Source organism: Bombina bombina, chromosome 5, assembly GCF_027579735.1.
Source record: "Bombina bombina isolate aBomBom1 chromosome 5, aBomBom1.pri, whole genome shotgun sequence".
Lineage (NCBI taxonomy): Eukaryota > Metazoa > Chordata > Amphibia > Anura > Bombinatoridae > Bombina > Bombina bombina.
This window is the reverse complement of record NC_069503.1, coordinates 783,614,348-783,635,945: the sequence shown is the minus strand read 5'-3', so window position 1 is coordinate 783,635,945 and position 21,598 is coordinate 783,614,348. Positions and strand designations below refer to the sequence as shown.

The 21,598-nt window shown below is 40.9% G+C and overlaps 1 protein-coding gene across 1 annotated transcript in view; it reads right to left on the bottom strand.

The window, feature by feature from the left end:
- RTTN (rotatin) overlaps positions 1-21,598 on the bottom strand; it is a 1,186,344-nt gene that overhangs the window by 464,797 nt on the left and 699,949 nt on the right. Inside the window, exon 35 of the mRNA XM_053714873.1 lies at positions 1,873-1,958. Coding sequence (XP_053570848.1) covers positions 1,873-1,958 — 86 coding nt within the window. The remainder of the gene's footprint in view (positions 1-1,872; positions 1,959-21,598) is intronic.

Here is a 21,598-nt window from a genome sequence, read left to right as displayed (position 1 = left end):
CCTGTGTAGGGCTGTGGATCCACAAGGGGCAGCTCACTGTAAACCAGGGGATTGGTGGACAAGTTAACATTTCAATTGGGGCCTGTGCCATTTCTCACTGATCACATTATGCTAATTAGAAGCTGGTTTACCCAAACTCCTCTAAACATAAGAATCACTCAAAAAAAAAAAAAATGGTTATAAGCATATTAGGAAACCTCTTATTTTCAGGGAAGTAGACAAAAGAATAATTTTTTCTATTTTGTAAAAGTGGATGAAGAATAAAGTGAGAGAACAGTGTTAGATATCTAAACTGTGAGGGGTAACAAGTCTGAGTCTACAAAAATTCTAAAAAAATAAAAACATGGTTTGATGAAACTATAAAGGTTTAGACCACATTGATATGTCATTAAAGTGTCCCGGGTACAATGAAAGCCATAGACATTTTGTAAATTATATATAGAGCCACAATCTGAAGTAAGCAAGAAGTATGGATTCTTCACAAGGCCAATAGTCTTGAGTCTCTTCTCTTTGTCACAAGATACATTAGTACCTCATCTGATCTGGGTATTTAGGACTGCATTAGCTTATTGTTGAAACAAATCTGCATAATTTTCTCTTCAGATTATGTAGCCCATATGTCTATGTGGATCTAATAGATTATTTGTTTTTACTTAATATACAGCAATTGTGTTTCACTCGTCAAGCACACTAACACTATCTGCCGTCAAATTTTTTACCAAGATGTTGTCCAGATAAAGGTGAGGGGGGAGCGCTAGGCTAAAAATGCATTAGCACAGAAACTCTGTGGTAATCACACGTAGCAGTATCCACTAAATACCACAGAGACAAGGGTAAAGTCACTGCTGCACAAAAGACTCAAATCAGTCATTTAAAGGGACAGTCAACACAAAAATTGTTATTGTTTAAAAAGATAGATAATGCCTTTACTACCCATTCCCCAGCTTTGCACAAAATAACATGGTTATATTAAAATACTTTATATCCTTTAAACTTCTAAATTTATGCCAGTTTCTAAGTTCCTAAAGACAGCCCCATGATCACATGCTTTTGTATTTGCATTTCCCATCAGGGGAAGCTAGTTCATGTAAGCTATATAGATAACATTGTGCTGAACCCCGTGGATTCTAACAACACAGCACTAATTGGCTTAAATGCAAGTCAATGGATAAAGTCCTGTGATCAGGGGGCATTCAGAAGAGTCTTAGAAACAAGGTAATCACAAAGGTAAAAAGTGTATTAATATAACCATGTTTTCTGTGCAAAACTGGGGAATTGGTAATAAAGGGATCATCTATCTTTTTAAAACAATAAAAGTTGAGTTGACTGTCCCTTTAAAGAGATGCACATGAAGTGGATTACTTATCTGGGATGTGAGGCTGTGTACTCGGCACAAGAGCTACTAATCCCATACTACCAAATGTCACTTTGAAAGTATTTCATGTGGACAAAGGCTGTGAACGAACTTTTTAAAATACAGATACTATGGTGCTAAGTTGAAGGTGGTCAGCAGCACTCACAAAGCATACCACCAGGTATTGAGGATTAAACATACCTATATCCATTAAACCAAACTAAATGTTTTTATTGCGTTAACCCATAATTGCAAACCAACAGTTAGCGCGGTGTCTGTTAAACTAGGGGGTAAAAAAATAAAGGTTCCAGACAACCGTACTATTTCTGCATGCCCCAGGTAGTAAGATACAAGCTGTCATAGCCCTCGGAGCCACTCGCAGCAGGTAACAAAGTGTATGTCACGGTCATTAAGGGGTCAATCATTCTGAACACTCTAACGTCAGAATAGTCAAACATATTTAAAGAAAATGCTTTGATTATTAAAATATGTTTTATCAGCCAGACTGCAGCACGTACCGTTGTACTTAATGTTGATACAGAGAAAGATGATGGTTTAGATATATTTGGTGCACTCTGCCAAAAATAAAGAGAATCTTCAGAACCTAAAAGAAAAGATAGTACAATATTATGTATGCATGATTTAAAGTTACAGCGATACAATTGTACTTTAACAGCAAAAGCTTACACCTAACAAAATCATGAGCATTACAAGAATCATATTATAGTTTCCATTAAATAGTGCTAATTAAAAGCAATATTAAAATAATAATAATAAAAAAAAAACAGAAGAATATATTTTGTTATATACAGTGTTACAAACACTGCTGCCATATAGTGTTCAAAACACCTGCATATTCATGAGCTTATCTAGGTATCTTCCCATGGATACCAAGAGAACACAGTGAATTTGATAATAAAAGAAATTAGGGCAGTTGCTTTTTTTTAATGACAAGTTATATTTGATTTCTGACATTCATGTCCCTTTAACAACATTTTCAAATATAATGCCCCTTGAAATGGGAGTATACTGTGTGCATGCACATCTGCTCCATGTATGAGCACAGTCAAGGAAGTCAAGTAACATGTTATATAGAGCATTTTCCTTGACCAAAAAAATGAGTCAGATATATGTCTAAAATTAGAGTTTAAGTTTCAAGTTTAACAGCTTATTAAAGGGACAGTACACTCTCATTTGTAATTTAAGACATTTAAATTTTGATCTAGCAGTGATTTTACACATTTTGGTTATGCTTGGTTTCTGTGTTACTTTAATAACTTAGGATCATACTTTGCATAAAATTAAAGGGGAATTTCAATCCTAGGATTGAAAATGATGTACACTTGGAAAGCACTCTTGCGTGAGATAGGGGGGGCTCTAGGTTGGAACACGGGTAACTCAATGGGGATGGACGGTCTTAGCCGTAGAGAGTTAAAATGTAACCTTTATTAGGATTCATATTAAAATTATGATCCACGAACAAACATAAATACTAAAATTAAAAACACAGATGGAATGGGGAGGATCTTGTGCAGCGTGTATTTAACATAAATAGTTAATGATGGGGTTAATTTATAAACCTAGGACGGATAATTCCTAGTCCAGAATTTATTCCCAACGTAAAAGAGTAGTATATAATACCATTAAACGTTGGTATGTGTGTTTTCGTGCTGTAGCAGACCTGAATATTATATTGAAAGACAATAAATACCTTTAGGTGCCTTGTACACCTTAGGAATTCCAATATCAGACTTAGTTGCACGAAAACACACATACCAACGTTTAATGGTATTATATACTACTCTTTTACGTTGGGAATAAATTCTGGACTAGGAATTATACCATACCTAGTAAATCAATAAAACAGTACTTTTTTTAGGGGGTCTATACCACCTATTTTAGTAAGTAGTGCAAACAAATACATAGCACCAATATCCAAGACAAGTATAAAAATAATACTTCATAGATAAGGATTTAGTCGGTCCTAGTAATAAAACATAATTAATGTAAGAACCTACCTGATAAATTTATTTCATGGTGGCGAGAGTCCACAAGCTAGTTACTGATGGGATATACATTCCTACCAGGAGGGGGCAAAGTTTCCAAAACCTCAAATGCCTATAAATACCCCTACCACCTCACTCATACCTCAATTTAACGTATAGCCAAGTTAGTGAGGTGTATAAGGAGTAAAAGCATAAAAAAAGAGGAACAGGATAAATAATGTGTTTTATACAAAAAAATCATAACCCCCAAAAATGGATGGGTCTCGTAGACTCTCGCCACCATGAAAGAAATTAATTTATTAGGTAAGATCTTACATAAATTATATTTTCTTTCACATAGGTGGCAATAGTCCACAAGCTAGTTACTGATGGGATATAATACCCAAGATGTGGAAGTCGACGAGTAACTTTAGAGGGAGGGATAAAATTAAAACAGCTGTTTCCGCTGAGAAATTAAAATCCAAAAAAATAATTAAGTTTTCTTAAAAATTCAAAAAACTTAAATCATAGGCACTAGAATCAAACTGAGACAGCTGCCTGAAGAACCTTTCTACCAAAAAGCTGCTTCCGAAGAAGCAAAAACATCAAAATTGTAAAATTTAATAAATGTATGCAAAGAAGACCAAGTGGCTGTTTTGCAGAGTTGATCAACTGAAGCTTCATTCTTGAAAGCCCAAGATGTGAAAACTGATCTTGTAGAATGAGCTGTTATTCTCTGAGGCGGATACTGCCCCGCCTCCAAATAAGCTTTGTGAATCAGAAGTTTCAAAAAAAGATACCAAAGAAATGGCAGAAGTTTTCTGACCTTTTCTGGAATCAGAAATAACAACAAATAGACTAGAAGTATTTCTGAAATATTTATTAGCCTCAACATAATATATCAAAGCTCTTACCACATTCGAATGTAAAGACCTTTCAAGAGTATTCTTAGGATTAGGACACAAGGAAGAAACAGTAATTTTCCTATTAATGTTGTTAGAATTCACAACTTTAGGCAAAACTGGAAACAAAGTCCGCAAAACAGCTTTATCTTGATGGAAAATCAAATAAGGAGACTTGCAAGACAGAGCAGACAATTCAGAAACTCTTCTAGCAGAAGATATAGCCAAGAGAAATAACACTTTCCAAGAAAGTAATGTCCAAAGAATGCATATGCTCAAAAGGAGGAGCCTGCAAAATATTTAATACCAAATTTAGACAACAAGAAGGAGAGATAGATTTAATAAAAAGTTTAATACAAGTTAAAGCCTGTATGAAACAGTGATCAGAAAGATTAGCAATCTTTCTGTGAAATAAAACAGAAAGAACAGAGATTTGTCCTTTCAAAGTATTAGCAGACACACCTTTATCAAAACCATCCCGAAGAAACTGTAAAATCCTAGGAATTCTAAAAGATTGCCAAGAATAACCATGAGTCGAACACCAAGAAATCAAGGTTTTCCAAACCTTGTTATATATTTTCCATGAAAAAGGCTTATGAGCCTGTATTATAGTGCTAATCACAGAGTCAGAGAAACCTCTATGACTAAGGACCAAGCTTTCAATTTCCGAACCTTCAATTTTAGAGATTTGAGATCCGGATGAAAAAACAGGCCTTGAGACAGAAGGTCTGGTCTTAGAGGAAGTGACCAAGGTTGGCAACTGGACTTTTGGTCAAGGTCCGCATACCAGAACCTGTGAGGTTATGCTGGCACTATTAAAATACATAAGATTGTTTCATTATGATCTTTGAGATCACTCTTGGAAGAAAAACCAGAGGTGGAAAAATTTAAGCAGGTTGGTAAAACCATGGAACTGCTAGAGCATCCATCAATTCCGCCTGGGGATCCCTGGAACTGGAGAAGTGTCTGGGAAAATTCTTGTTTAGATGAGAGGCCATCAGATCTATGCCTGGAAGAACCCACATCTGCACAATCTGATAGAACACATCTGGATGGAGAGACCACTCCCCTGGGTGTAGAATCTGACAGCTGAGATAATCCGCTTCTCAATTGTCTACAACTGATGTATGAATCGCAGTGATTAGACAAGATTTGGATTCCACCCAAGAAAGTATTAAAGATACTTCTTTCATTGCTAGGGGACTGCGAGTCCCCCTTGATGATTGACATATGCCACTGTTGTCATATTGTCTGTTTGAAACCGAATATACAATTCTCTCTTTAATAGAGGTGAAGCCTGAAGAGCTCTGAAAATAGCACAAAGTTCTAAGATATTGATTGGTAACCTCGCCTCTCGAGAAATCCAAACGACTTGTGCTGTCAGAGACCCCCAAATAGCTCCCCAACCTGTGAGACTTGATAAGGAAACACCGCAATACCCTGCTCTCTGATTATAGATAGAAGGGCGCCTAGAACTCTTGAGAATATTCTTGGTGCTGTTGCAAGGCCAAATGGAAGAGCGACAAATTGGTAATGCTGGTTTAGAAAAGAGAATCTCAAAATCGATAGTGATCTGGATAAATCAGAATGTAAAGGTAAGCGTCCTGTAAGTCTTTGTGGACACGAAGTGACCTTGCTAAACAAAAGGCAGAATAGTCCTTATAGTCACCATCTTGAAAGTCGGGACAAAACGATTTTAAGTTTTCAGATCTAAAAACAGAATTTATGCTTACCTGATAAATTACTTTCTCCAACGGTGTGTCCGGTCCACGGCGTCATCCTTACTTGTGGGAATATTCTCTTCCCCAACAGGAAATGGCAAAGAGCACAGCAAAAGCTGCCCATATAGCCCCTCCTCGGGCTCCGCCCCCCAGTCATTCGACCGACGGTTAGGAGAAAAAAAGGAGAAACTACAGGGTGCCGTGGTGACTGTAGTGCATAGAGAAAGAAATTTTTCAAACCTGATTAACAAAACCAGGGCGGGCCGTGGACCGGACACACCGTTGGAGAAAGTAATTTATCAGGTAAGCATAAATTCTGTTTTCTCCAACATTGGTGTGTCCGGTCCACTGCGTCATCCTTACTTGTGGGAACCAATACCAAAGCTTTAGGACACGGATGAAGGGAGCAAATCAGGTTACCTAAACAGAAGGCACCACGGCTTGCAAAACCTTTCTCCCAAAAACAGCCTCCGAAGAAGCAAAAGTATCAAATTTGTAAAATTTGGCAAAAGTGTGCAGAGAAGACCAAGTCGCTACCTTACATATCTGATCAACAGAAGCCTCGTTCTTGAAGGCCCACGTGGAAGCCACAGCCCTAGTGGAGTGAGCTGTGACTCGTTCAGGAGGCTGCCGTCCGGCAGTCTCATAAGCCAATCGGATAATGCTTTTCAGCCAGAAAGAGAGGAAGCAGTAGCTTTTTGTCCTCTCCTCTTACCAGAGAAAACGACAAACAAAGATGAGGTTTGTCTAAAATCCTTTGTTGCTTCTAAATAGAACTTTAAAGCACGAACTACATCTAAATTGTGTAACAAACGTTCCTTCTTAGAAACTGGTTTCGGGCACAGAGAAGGAACAACTATCTCCTGGTTAATATTCTTGTTGGAAACAACTTTTGGAAGAAAACCAGGCTTGGTACGTAAAACGACCTTATCTGAATGGAACACCAGATAGGGTGGATCACACTGCAAAGCAGATAATTCAGAAACTCTTCTAGCAGAAGAAATAGCAACCAAAAACAGAACCTTCCAAGATAGTAACTTGATATCTATGGAATGTAAAGGTTCAAACGGAACCCCTTGAAGAACAGAAAGAACTAAATTTAGACTCCAAGGAGGAGTCATGGGTCTGTAAACAGGCTTGATTCTGACCAAAGCCTGTACAAAGGCTTGTACATCTGGCACAGCTGCCAGTCATTTGTGTAACAAAACAGATAAAGCAGAAATCTGTCCTTTTAGAGAACTCGCTGACAACCCTTTATCCAAACCCTCTTGGAGAAAGGAGAGAATCTTTAATCTTACTCCAGGAGAATCCCTTGGATTCACACCAACAGATATATTTTTTCCATATTTTATGGTAAATCTTTCTAGTCACAGGTTTTCTGGCTTGTACCAGAGTATCTATCACTGAATTTGAAAACCCACGCTTAGATAAAATCAAGCGTTCAATTTCCAAGCAGTCAGCTGCAGAGAAACTAGATTTGGATGTTCGAATGGACCTTGTACTAGAAGATCCTGTCTCAAAGGTAGCTTCCATGGTGGAGCCGATGATATATTCACCAGGTCTGCATACCAAGTCCTGCGTGGCCACGCAGGAGCTATCAGAATCACTGAGGCCTTCTCCTGTTTGATCCTGGCTACGAGCCTGGGAAGGAGAGGGAACGGTGGAAACACATAAGCTAGGTTGAACGACCAAGGCGCCACTAATGCATCCACTAGAGCCGCCTTGGGATCCCTGGATCTGGACCCGTAGCAAGGAACCTTGAAGTTCTGACGAGACGCCATCAGATCCATGTCTGGAATGCCCCATAATTGGGTTAACTGGGCAAAGACCTCCGGGTGGAGTTCCCACTCCCCCGGATGGAAAGTCTGACGACTCAGATAATCCGCCTCCCAGTTGTCTACTCCTGGGATGTGAATTGCAGATAGATGGCAGGAGTGATCCTCCGCCCATTTGATGATCTTGGATACCTCTCTCATCGCAAAGGAACTCTTTGTTCCTCCCTGATGGTTGATGTAAGCTACAGTCGTCATGTTGTCTGACTGAAATCTTATGAATCCGGCCTTCGCTAGTTGAGGCCAAGCCCGGAGAACATTGAATATCGCTCTCAGTTCCAGGATATTTATCGGGAGAAGAGACTCTTCCCGAGACCATAGACCCTGAGCTTTCAGAGAGTCCCAGACCGCACCCCAGCCTAAGAGACTGGCGTCGGTCGTGACAATGACCCACTCTGGTCTGCGGAAACTCATTCCCTGAGACAGGTGATCCTGAGTCAACCACCAACGGAGTGAGTCTCTGGTTACCTGGTCTACTTGAATCTGTGGAGACAAGTCTGCATAGTCCCCATTCCACTGATTGAGCATGCACAGTTGTAATGGTCTTAGATGAATTTGAGCAAAAGGAACTATGTCCATTGCTGCAACCATCAATCCTACTACTTCCATGCACTGAGCTATGGAAGGCTGCAGAATAGAGTGAAGAACTTGGCAAGTGTTTAGAAGCTTTGACTTTCTGACTTCTGTCAGGAAGATCTTCATTTCTGAAGAATCTATTATTGTTCCCAAAAAGGAGACAGGGAACTCTTTTCTACGTTCACCTTCCACCTGTGAGATCTGAGAAAGGCTAGAACAATGTCTGTATGAGCCTTTGCCTTGGAAAGAGACGACGCTTGAATTAGAATGTCGTCTAGATAAGGTGCCACTGCAATGCCCCTAGGTCTTAGAACTGCCAGAAGGGACCCTAGCACCTTTGTGAAAATTCTGGGAGCAGTGGCTAAACCAAACGGAAGTGCCACGAACTGGTAATGTTTGTCCAGAAAGGCGAACCTTAGGAACTGATGATGATCTTTGTGGATAGGAATATGTAGGTATGCATCCTTTAAATCCACGGTAGTCATATATTGACCCTCCTGGATTGTAGGTAAAATTGTTCGAATGGTTTCCATTTTGAACGATGGAACTCTGAGAAATTTGTTTAGAATCTTTAAATCCAGAATTGGTCTGAAAGTTCCCTCTTTTTTGGGAACTACAAACAGGTTTGAGTAATCATCTTGGGCAACCTTACTAAATGTGACAGTACTGTCCTTACTTTGTCTGGACGCCATGGCACAATTATCACATACATTTGAAGGGGGGACCACCTTGGCCTCCATACATACAGAACATGATCTATCTGAAGGTACAGACATGTTAGACAGGCTTAAACAGGCTAATAATGCAAAAAAACCATTTTTAAACAAAACCGTTACTGTCTCTTTAAATTTTAAACAGAGCACACTTTATTTCTGAATGTGTGAAAAACTATGAAGGAAATATCCAATCTTTACCAAAATTGCACCCCAATTTTCAAGCTTTTAACCCCTTAAATGAGGAAACCGGAGCCGTTTAATCAATTAGCAATTTTAACCCCACTACAGTCCCAGCCACAGCGTTTGCTGCGACTTCACCTGTCCTAGGGGGTTATACGATACCAAATCAAGCCTTCCAGGAACGTTTTCAATGATCACCAGACCCTCTCACATGCAGCTGCATGCACTGCATCCAAAATAAACTGTGCAATTATGGCGTGAAAATGAGGCTCTGCCTACTATAGTGAAAGGCCTTTCCTGACTGGGAAGGTGTCTAAACAACTGCCTGGCGCCTAAAAACGTTCCCCAACACTAAAAAGTTTAGAAATCACTTCAAACTTCATAAAAAAATTAAATAAAGCAATCGATTTAGCCCACAAGAGTGTCAAGCCCATAATAAGCCTTCATTCTGTTAAGAGTCTAAGAAAATGGCTTACCGATCCCCAAGAGGGAAAATGACAGTCTTCTAGCATTACACAGTCTTGTTAGAAAATGGACTAGTCATACCTTGAGCAGAAAAGTCTGCAAACTGTTCCCCCCAACTGAAGTTCTCTGGGCTCAACAGTCCTGCGTGGGAAAAGCAATTGATTTTAGTTACTGCTGCTAAAATCATACTCCTCTTTTAAACAGAACTCTTCATCCCTTTCTGTTTTAGAGTAAATAGTACAAACCGGCACTATTTTAAAATAACAAACTCTTGATAGAAGAATAAAAAACTACAACTAAACACCACATACTCTTCACCATCTCCGTGGAGATGCTACTTGTTCAGAGCGGCAAAGAGAATGACTGGGGGGCGGAGCCCGAGGAGGGGCTATATGGGCAGCTTTTGCTGTGCTCTTTGCCATTTCCTGTTGGGGAAGAGAATATTCCCACAAGTAAGGATGACGCCGTGGACCGGACACACCAATGTTGGAGAAATTGGTCTGAAATTTTTTTCCTTCTTTGGTACAATGAATAGATTTGAATGAATACCCAATCCTTGTTCCTGCTGTGGAACAGGGACAATTATCCATGAAAGTTCTAGATCTGAAACACATTTCAGCAAGGCTTGAGCTTTTACTGGGTTTTTGGTACATGGGTAAGAAAGAATCTTCCCAAGGGAGGACTTATTCTGAATCCTATTCGATACCCCTGAGAAATTATATTCTAAATCCACTGATTTTGGACAGAGTCTGTCCAAACTCTTTGGAATAGCTACCAGAAGAACTGGCTTGGAGGACCGCACCTTTCATGGAGGTTTAGGGTCAGGATTTGGTTTTTTATAAGGCTTGGATTTATTCCAATTTGGAGATGGTCTCCAATTCGAGCCAAAGGCCTTAGTGGAAGGAGTGGTGGTCTGTTCTCTAATCTGACGAAATTAACCAAAACGATTGGAAGCTTTAAATTTACCCTTAGATTCTGATCTTGGGGCAGAAAAACTCCCTTCCCCCCAGAAATAGTGGAAATAATAGAATCCAATTGAGAACCAAAAAGATGCTTTACCTTGAAAAGAAAGAAATAGCAATCTTGTTTATATACCATGTCAGCATTCCAAGATTTAAGCCATAAAGCTCTTCTAGTAAGAATAGCTAAAGACAAAAAATTGATCAAAAAATAGCATCACAAATAAAATGATTCTCATGTTGAAGTAAGAGAATGTTAGATAATTGTGGGTCTAAAGAAAACTGCTGAGCCAAACTGTCCAACCAAAATAGAGGCAGCAGCAACATCAGCGATAGCTATAACTGGTCTAAGAATATAGCCAATATGCAAATATGCCCATCTAAGATAAGATTCAAGTCTTCTATCTAAAGGGTTTAAAAAGAAGTTCTGTCTTCTATAGGAATGGTAGTACCTTTGGCAAGAGTGAAAATAGCCCCATCAACTTTAGGGACTGTTTCCCAAAGTACCAAAATAGCAATAGGTAATGGATACAATTTTCAATCTTTAGAAGAAGGATTCAAAGTACCAGGCTTAGACCATTCTTTAGCAATGAGATTAGAGTAATAACAGTAGTCTTAAATACATAATTTAAACGATTCTTAGGTCTATCATCAGGAGTTTTAGGCTCCTCAACCCCTAAAGTAAATAATACTTCCTAAAAAAGAGGACAAATATATTCAATTTTAAACAAAAAAGAAGATTTGTCAATCTCTGTATCTGATGTAAGATCCTCTGAATTAGAGGAACCACCAACAGTAGAAGATACATCAGTATGCTGTCGGTCAGTACAAAATTTGCTAGATTTAAGAACATAATGCAAAACCCTTTAACTTTTATTTGAAGGTGGAATAGCAGACATATCCTTCTCTATAGCAATAAAACCTCATTGCTGCAGAAATGCCCTCTGCATTAGACTGGAAATTATTAACAGTGATAGCATTTATAGTCAGAGAAAATATTAAAACAATAGCAACATAATTGAGCTGAAGAAATCAGATCAGCCTTTAACAACAAACACTTATTTTTTTTTTTAGCTTAGTTTCTATGGTAACTTTTGAGGCAGGTTCAGTTTGAAATATAGTTGCAAAAACTAACAAACAATATATAAATAGTTTGCAATTGTATATATGTGCTCCTATATATAGCAGGCTTGAGAGAGTGGGAAACAGTGCTAATATATAAAAAGGGAAGCATTGAAATAAGCAGTTGAAATAAGCAGTGATATAACAAGTGCTGCATATAGCTTTCTAACAAAAAAAATAAAAAATTTATGCTCACCTGATAAATTTATTTCTTCCAGATATGGTGAGTCCACAGGTTCATCTTAATTACTGTTGGGAATATCACTCCTGGCCAGCAGGAGGAGGCAAAGAGCACCACAGTAAAACAGTAAAAGAATCACTCCCTTACCCATAACCCCCAGTCATTTGACCAAAATGAAATGGAGAAAAGAGAGTAACACAAGGTGCGGAGGTGTCTGAGGTTTAGCCAAAAACTTTCTTAAAACAAAAAGGGTGGGTCCGTGGACTCACCATATCTGGAATAAATAAATGTATCAGGTAAGCATAAATTTTGTTTTCTTCCTAAGATATGGTGAGTCCACAGGTTCATCTTAATTACTGTTGGGAACCAATACCCAAGCTAGAGGAAACAGAATAATAGGGAAGGACAAAACAAGCATGCCTAAACAGAAGGCACCGCCGCTTGAAGAACCTTTCGCCCAAAAGCAGCCTCAGCCGAGGCAAAAGTATCATATTTTGAAAAAGTATACAAAGAAGACTAAGTTGCAGCCTTGCAAATTTGTTCCATGGAAGCTTCATTTTTAAAAGCCCAAGAAGAGGCAACAGCCCTTGTGGAATGAGCCGTAATTCTCTCAGGAGGTTGATTACCAGCAGACTCATATGCTAGACGAATCAAACTTCTCAACCAAAAAGAAAGAGTAGAAGCAGTAGCTTTCTGGCTTCCACATTTCCCAACAGACAAAGAGAGCACAAGATTGGCGAAAATCCTTAGTCGCCTCCAAATAAAATTTAAGAGCACAAACCACATCCACATTGTGCAACAGATATTCTTTAACAGAAGAAGGCTTCAGACTGAGATGGAGCAATGATCTCCTGATTAATATTTTTCATAGAAACAACCTTAGGAAGGAAATCTAACTTAGTACGAAAAACCACCTTGTCAGCATGAAAAATAAGATAAGGATAATAAACTGCAATGCTGGGAGTTCAGAGACTCTCCAAGCAGAAGAAATAGCCAAAAGAAATAAAACATTCAAAGATAACTTAATATAAATGGCATGTAAAGGCTCAAACTCTAAGAACAAGGCTAAGGCTCCAAGGCGGAGCAACATACTTAAACACAGGCCTGATTCTGATCAAGGCCTGACAAAAGGATTGTACGTTTGGCACATCTGCCAAATGTGTATGTAACAAACCCTTTCTTCAGACCCTCCTGGAGAAAAGACAAAATTATTGGAATCCTAACCCTACTCCAAGAGTAGCCCTTGGATTCACACCAATAAAGATATTTTTGCCATATCTTATGGTAAATCTTTCGAGTAACAGTCTTACGAGCCTGAAACATGGTTCCAATGACCGAGTCAGAAAACCCACGCTTAGACAGATTTGGATGAAGGAAGGGACCCTGAAGTAGAAGGTCCTTAAATCAGGGGTAGTCTCCATGGAAGCAGAGATGACATTTCCACTAGGTCTGCATACCAGATCCTTCAAAGCCAAGCCGGAGCAATTAGAATCAATTATGCTCTCTCCTGTTTGATATGAGCGATGACTCGTGACAGCAGAGCAAACGGAGGGAATAGGTATGCCATCCTAAAGTTCCAAGGAACTGCCAACGCATCTATCAGGAAGGCCTGAGGATCCCTCGACCTTGAACCGTACTTTGGAAGCTTGGCGTTGTCGAGACGCCATCAGACCCAACTCCAGTACACCCCGGTATGAAACGTCTATCTGCTCAGGAAATCCGCTTTCCAGTTGTCCACTCCTGGAATGTGGATGGCAGATAGACAGCAATCGTGAGCGTCCACCCACTGAATGATCCGAGCCACCTCCTTCATGGCTAAAGAACTCCCTGGTGGTTGATGTAAGCAACTGAAGTCATGTTGTCTGACTGGAATCTGATAAACTGGGCTAAAGATAGTTGGGGTTATGCCATCAGGGCATTGTAAATCACCCTCAATTCCAGAATGTTGATAGGGAAAGTGGACTCCTCCCGAGTTCAAAGTCCCTGCAACTTTAAGCAGTCCCAAACTGCTCCCCAGCCCAACAGGCTGGTGTTCATGGTCACATTCACCCAGGAAGGTTTCCGAAAGCAAGTGCCTTGAGACAGGTGCTCCTGAGAGATTCACCACGGGAAAGAGTCCTTTGTCGCCTGATCTAGACCTATCCTGAGACAGATCCGCATAATCGCAATTCCATTGTCTGAGCATGCACAACTGCAGAGCTCTTAGATGAAATTGAGCAAAGGGGATAATATCCATGGAAGCCACCATCAGGCCAATTACTTCTATACATAGAGCCACTGACGGTTCACCAGCAGACTGAAGAGACCGACAAGAGGAAAGAATCTTTGCTTTTCTGACCTCCGTCAGAAAAATCTTCATCAGAATGGAATCTATTATTGACCCTAGGGAGACTACCCTTGTAGCTGGAACCAGGGAGCTTTTCTCCAAATTCACTTTCCATCCGTGAGAACGAAGAAAAGACAACAATATACCTGTGTGAGATTCTGCTTGTGGAAAAGATGGCGCTTGAATCAATATGTCGTCCAAATAGGGAGCCACAGCAATTCCCCTGGACCAGATCACAGCCAAGAGAGCCCACAGAACCTTTGAAAATATTCTGGGAGCTGTGGCAAGGCCAAACGGAATAGAAACGAATTGGAAATGTTGTTCGAGAAAGGCAAATCTCAGAAACTTGTGATGGTCCCTGTGAATGGAAACATGAAGGTACACATCCTATAGATCTATGGTCGTCATGAATTGACCCTCTTGTACTAAAGGAAGAATAGTACGAATAGTCCCCATCTTGAAGGATGGGACTCTGAGAAATTTGTTTAAAAGTTTCAGAGCTAGAATTGGACGGAAAGTTTCCTCCTTCTTGGAAACCACAAATAAGTTTGAATAAAACCCTAGACCCTGCTCCAGTATTGGAACTGGAACAATCACTCCCAGAGAAGAGAGATCCTCTACGTATTTCAAGAACGCCTCTCTTTTTATCTGGTCTGCAGATAATCTTGAAAGGTGGAACCTGCCCCTGGGAGGACAAGTCTTGAATTCCAACTTTTAACGCTGGGATACAAATGTCCACAGCCCAGGGATCTGGGACATCTCTTACCCAGGCCTGAGAAAACTGAGAAAGTCTGCCCCCTACTTGATCCAAGTATGGATCGGGGGCAAACCCTTCATGTTGATTTAGAGTCAGCCACGGGTTTCTTGGACTGTTTTCCCTTGCTCCAAGACTGATTTGGTTTCCAGGAAGATTTGGCATGGTCCTGCTTAGATGAAGAGGAAGGATTTCCTCTGAAGTTTCAAAAGGAACGAATATTACTCTGACATCCCTTGGGTCTGGACTTTCTATCTTGAGGAAGAAAAGACCCTTTCCCACCTGTAATATCAGAAATTATCTCAGCCAACCCGGGTCCAAACAAGGTCTTTCCCTTGTAAGGAAGCGCCAGAAGCTTGACCTTGGAGGAAACATCTGCTGACCAAGACTTCAGCCATAATGCCCTTCTGGCTAGGAATGCAAAACTAGAAGCCTTAGCTCCCAGTCTAAGGGCCTGAAGAACAGCATCCACTATAAAATAATTGGCTAGCTTAAGAGCCTTAATCCTATCCGGAATCTCATTTAAAGGAGTCACTTTCTGAAGAGAGTCAGATAATGCGTCAAACCAATAGGATGCTGCACTAGTCACCATGGTAATACATACCACTGGTTGCCATTGGAGACCTAAATGTACATAAATCTTTTTCAAGTAAGCCTCTTTTTGTCCATTGCATCCTTGAAAGAACAACTATCCTCAATAGGAATAGTGGTTCTCTTAGCCAGAGTAGAAATGGCCCCTTCAACCTTAGGAAGCATAGACCAGGGATCCTTGATAGAAGCCTCCACAGGAAACATAGTAAAAGCCACTCCTGGATTCTCCCATTCCTGAGATATAATCTGCCTAGCACCGTCTGGCACAGGAAAGACTTCCATAGATGGAGGGACATCAAAGAAACTATTAAGTTTACTAGATTTCTTAGGAGTGACCGCGACAGGAGTATCAGAGTCATCCAAAGTAGCTAAAACCTCCTTTAACAGTACACAAAAGTGTTCAAGCTTAAATCTGAAGGATAGTCCTTCAGTGTCAGAAGAAGGAATTATACTGTCTGAATCTGAAATTTCAACCTTTAGAAGCGACACAACATCTTCCTCAGATCTATGAGAAGCTTGGGAATCAGAATTTGTAACAGATACCTTACTATCTGAATTCTTAAGTTTCCTCTTACGCTTTCCAAGAATCCTGGGAAATTCAGCTAGAGCAGCAGATACCACCGAGGATACCTGCGCAGGCAATTTTAGCCTTTAAAAACTGGGAGTTAGAGAGGAACGGAGAAATGTTTGAACTCACAGGGCTGTAGAAAAGTGACCTATGGCTCCTATCTAAGGTGGGTCCCCAACTGCCCACAGAAAGAGATAATGCAGAGTCTAGGGTTTAGAGAGGAGCGCCAAAGGAGGCAAGGTCTAGTGGGTGTGGAAATAATAGTATACTACAGTATAGTAATAAACGTAATCAGTGAAAGATCCTATGTAGACACTGGTAAGTATTACAAATGGCCTCAAAGGCTACAGGAACTAGTCGGCAATAATTGGTAAAATATTAGGACACAATTTATTACAGATTATATAAACATGAATTATATCACTAAACATGGATCCATGCTACATAAAAACACATAAGCATAAAATCAATACAATAAAATATAAATGTACAGTTGTGCACTAAAAATAGTATATAAAAAATGCCAAAATGAGTATGATCCTTCCAAAGAAGTGACCCAATCAATGGTTGCTAAAAAAAACTAACATATGGTACTAAAAACAGTATAGGTAAGAGTGATAGGTGTCGATAAACATCACTACCCTCTACCTCAAAGGTCTAGATAAATACACCCAGGTAAGGGTGTTGGCTTGATGGTAGAACGATAAACAATACAATAAATAGTACAAATATAACAAAGAACAATTTCTAGAGTGAAACAATATAAATAATAAAAATAATCCAGATGGGGGATTAAAGATGTGGTCAAAAATAACTAGTGTGAACACAAACTAGTGCTGATCCAAAAATGACAATAAAAATGCAATAAAAATACAAATACAAATAATGCTGATCAAGTCACACAGTGGTGTGTCAAAAAGGTTAAAGAAAATATATACACGTGTGGAAGTCCGTGAAAAATGTACAAAAAAGAGGGGGTAAATAGGTGATCACAAAACAAAATAGTGTCCTGAAGGTGTCCCAAATATATACAAAAATTCAAAATAAGTCCAGGTTAGTGTTCATAAAAATCAGATGATAATAACCTTATGGTAATCCAAATGAAAATGTGTATCCAGCAATAGACAGTTTAAGTCCTTAAATACCAAGTGAAAAATAAAAATAAAAATAAAAATGAGGGTAAAAATAAAATAAAGGTAGAAAGCTGGGAAATCCTCAAAACCTGAAAACAGAAAATAATAACATAGTATAGTACTGTTTAGATACTGAATAATCAAGAAATATAGCTCACCATATAATTGCCAACGCGTTTCGGCCCACAACTGGGGCCTTTTTCAAGACTCCTGATTAATGTTACGATCTGACACCACCTTGGGAAGAAACCTCAACCCAGTACGAAGCACAGCCTTATCAGCGTGAAAAAACAGGTAAGGATGCTCAAATTGCAAGGCAGCTAACTCAGAGACTCTACAAGCCGAAGCAATAGCCAGAAGAAATATAATTTTCCAGGAAAGAATCTTAATGTCAAGCGCATGCATAGGCTCAAACGGAGACCTCTGCAAAACCTTAAGAACCAAATTTAAGCTCCAAGGAGGAGCAGAAGTTCTAAATACCGGTCTAATTCTAGACAGAGCCTGAACAAATAACTGAATATCAGGAAGCTCCGCTAGCTTCTTGTGTAACAGAACCGATTAGGCCGAAATCTGTCTCTTTAAAAAACTAACGGCAAGACCCTTATCCAGACCATCTTAGAGAAAAGCCAGAATCCTGTATACCCTAACTTTGTGCCAGGGATATCCACGTTCCTCACACCAGGATATATAGGTCCTCTACACCTTATTATAGATGCAACATGATAGATGCAACGAGTGACCGGTTTCCTGGCCTGAATGAGAGTATCAATCACTCTTTTTGAGAACCCTCTCTTGGCCAAGACTAGGCATTCAATCTCCATGCAGTCACTCAGAAAATCGAAACTTTGGTGGAGAAAGGGACCCTGAACCAGCAGATCTCTGATACATGGTAACCTCCATAGAGGAGAAAACGACATTCCCACCAGGTCCGCAAACCACATGGCCACAACGGAGCAATCAGAATGGTCGAAGCCTGCTTCTGTTTGATGCGGGCCACCACTCGAGGAAGAAGTGGCAACGGGGGAAAAATGTTAATTTGGTTGAGCTCCCAAGGTACCGCTAAGGCATTTATCAGCTCTACCTGGGGATCCCTGGACCGCGACCCGTATCAAGAAGGATGTCCCCTGGGGCAGCTTTCCCGGACGGACCCACCAAGAGAGGTATATCCTTGCTCGATTGTCCAGAGATCTGCTGGTATAGATCTGAGTGATCGCCGTTCCATTGTCTCAACATGCATAACTGCAGAGGTCTGATATGGAACCTGGCGAAAGAAATGACATCTATGCTGGAAACCATGAGCCCAATCACCTCCATGCACCTGGCCACAGATAGCCTTGAGGAGGTCTGAAGAACAAGACAGCTGGACGCAATCTTGGAACGTCTCTGATCGTTCAAGTATATCTTCATAGATATGGATTCTATTATCGTACCCAAAAACTCAACTCTGTTGTTGGTAACCAGAGCTCTTTCCCTTGTTTATATTTCATCCGTGGGATCGAAGGAGAAGAAGAGCCCTTGAGTGGTCCTCCGCGACACTGCAGGACATAGCCTGAACCAGGATATCGACCAGATAAGGAGCCACTGCAATACCTCTGGCTCTCGCAACTGCGAGCAGCGCTCCCAGAACCTTCGTAAAGACTCTTGGGGCAGTCGCCAGACGGAACGGTAGGGCCACAAAGTGGAAGTGTTGGTCCAGAAAAGCGAATCTTAGGAATCTGAAGTGGTCCTTGTGGATTGGCACCTGAAGGTAAGCATCCTTCAAGTCTATTGTCGTCATAAATTGCCCCTCTTAGACTAGGGGCAGCATTGATCTGATCATCTCCATTTTGAACGATGGAACGGACAGTAACTTGTTTAGGCACTTTAGGTCTAGAATTTGGCGGAACGTGCCCTCCTTCTGTGGGACCAAGAAAAGTTTTGAATAGTACCCTAGACCCCTTTCTGCTAGAGATACTGGAACGATTACTCCGAAAGAGGAGAGATCCCTCACACTAGGAAGGCGTCTCTTCTCTGGTCTTGAGGATAGGTTTGACAGGAGGAATCTGCCTCTGGGCGGATGAGTCTTAAACCCTATCCTGTAACCCTGAGTGATAACCTCCATAACCCAAGGGGATTCTGTACGTCTCGCATCCAAGCCTCTGCGAACCGAGATAGTCTGCCCCCTACCCGATCCAGAGAGGGATGGGGGCCGCCCCTTCATACCGACTTTGTCTCGGCAGGCTTCTTGATCTGCCTGGATTTGTTCCAAGAATGAGCTGGCTTCCAAGATCCCTTGGACTGCTCAGTCTTCGGCGCTGGACTGACCGTAATAGGCGGGATCAGACTGATATACTACAAGAAAGTTCTTCTCTGTGAAAAGCATTACTGGGCTAAAAGAAGCTGCACCCAGGTGGTAAATTGTCATAGAACAGGCTAACAATAATATTGAGCCAGTTGTTCGTTCCTGTGAGTGTGCTTCTCTCTGTGTGTATTTAGTCTCCCTATGGGAAAAAGGGGAAACCAGACGTGGACTCCTTGCTCAGTGTGCTTAGAGGAATATGGCTACACCTCACTGACGAGGCCCAATGAAGGCCGAAATGATCGTCTGAGGTTGCTGTGTTCCTTGTTCAGAGAGGAATTGCCTGGTATTTTGGCACTGGACTGAACTTAATAGGCAGGATCAGACTGATATACTACAGGAAAGTTCTTCTCTGTGAAAAGAATTACTGGGCTAAAAGAAGCTGCACCCAGGTGGTAAATTGTCATAGAACAGGCTAACAATAATATTGAGCCAGTTGTTCGTTCCTTTGAGTGTGCTTCTCTCTGTGTGTATTTAGTCTCCCTATGGGAAAAAGGGGAAACCAGACGTGGACTCCTTGCTCAGTGTGCTTAGAGGAATATGGCTACACCTCACTGACGAGGCCCAATGAAGGCCGAAATGATCGTCTGAGGTTGCTGCGTTCCTTGTTCAGAGAGGAATTTCCTGGTATTTCAGAGCTGGACTGACCGAAATAGGCGGGATCAGACTGATATACTACAGGAAAGTTCTTCTCTGTGAAAAGCATTACTGGGCTAAAAGAAGCTGCACCCAGGTGGTAAATCGCCATAGAACAGGCTAACAATAGTATTAAGCCAGTTGTTCGTTCCTGTGAGTGTGCTTCTCTCTGTGTGTATAAGGTCTGAGGCACCACCCTGTCCTCGTAAACCCTATCTAGCTTAGGGATCAATGGTTCTTCCGGAAGTTTCGGTTCCAGAACCTCCAAGCAGGCAATTCTTTCAATAAAAAGCGCAAATGCTCCATCTTAAACTTAAAATTTGGCTCCTCCGCAGCCGGAGGTCTAGAACAGTTGGAGGCGTCATCAGCGGATAATCTATCAGAGACATCCAACGGAGTAGATGACCCGTGGGACGGAAGGCTATGTCTTTCCCTTCACTTGCGCTTCACAGGACAAGGTAAGTCATTGATAGCCACAGAAACTGCAGTTTGCAGCTGGGTAACGAAATCAGGCGGCCAAGGGCCCCCTTCCCGCGGGAGGATCAGTCGGCCCTGGGGAGCTGCAAGTGTGATCAGAGATGAATGTAGGGAATGCACCTCACAGGATGGCTCAGTAGTGCTAAATATCTTATTCTTTATAGATATGGCAATCTTATCAAAGCATGTGGACCACTGTTGAGCAGGCGGATCAACCTGCACCTTCTCACAATAAACACAGCTATTAGATTTAATTAAAGAGGGGGTATCCTCTAACATATCAGAGTCCTCCCTAGCTTGCACCTTTAATGCGGACTAGATCGATTAAATGGCACCTTTATAAACCAATGGCCGGGGCACTCACCACCTACTATGACCCGGACCACAGAGAAACCGTTATGTCTCCCGCAATTGCCGATTAGGAAAGATGAAGTTGAAGAGGCCACAATGGGTCACCTGGAGTGCCATGCAGGACCGCCCCTGCACTATAGAGAAACATGCCAAAAAAAGGCCGCGCCGATCTACACCTGACTGTTCACACATTGCTAGAGCCTCATCTCACACATGACGCAGCACCAAATACAATAAATATATTATTTATAAATCCCCCGTTTAATAATCCCCTTTCCAGGGATATTAACCCTTAATTCTATAGAGATAAAAGGAGACACACTGTGACCCTGTCTTCTAGCGTTATTAGATGTGTATAAATGAAACGATCTTACCAGAATCTATGCCGTGGACAGGAAGACAGCTCTTCAAGTGTGACAGGTTAGTAGCAT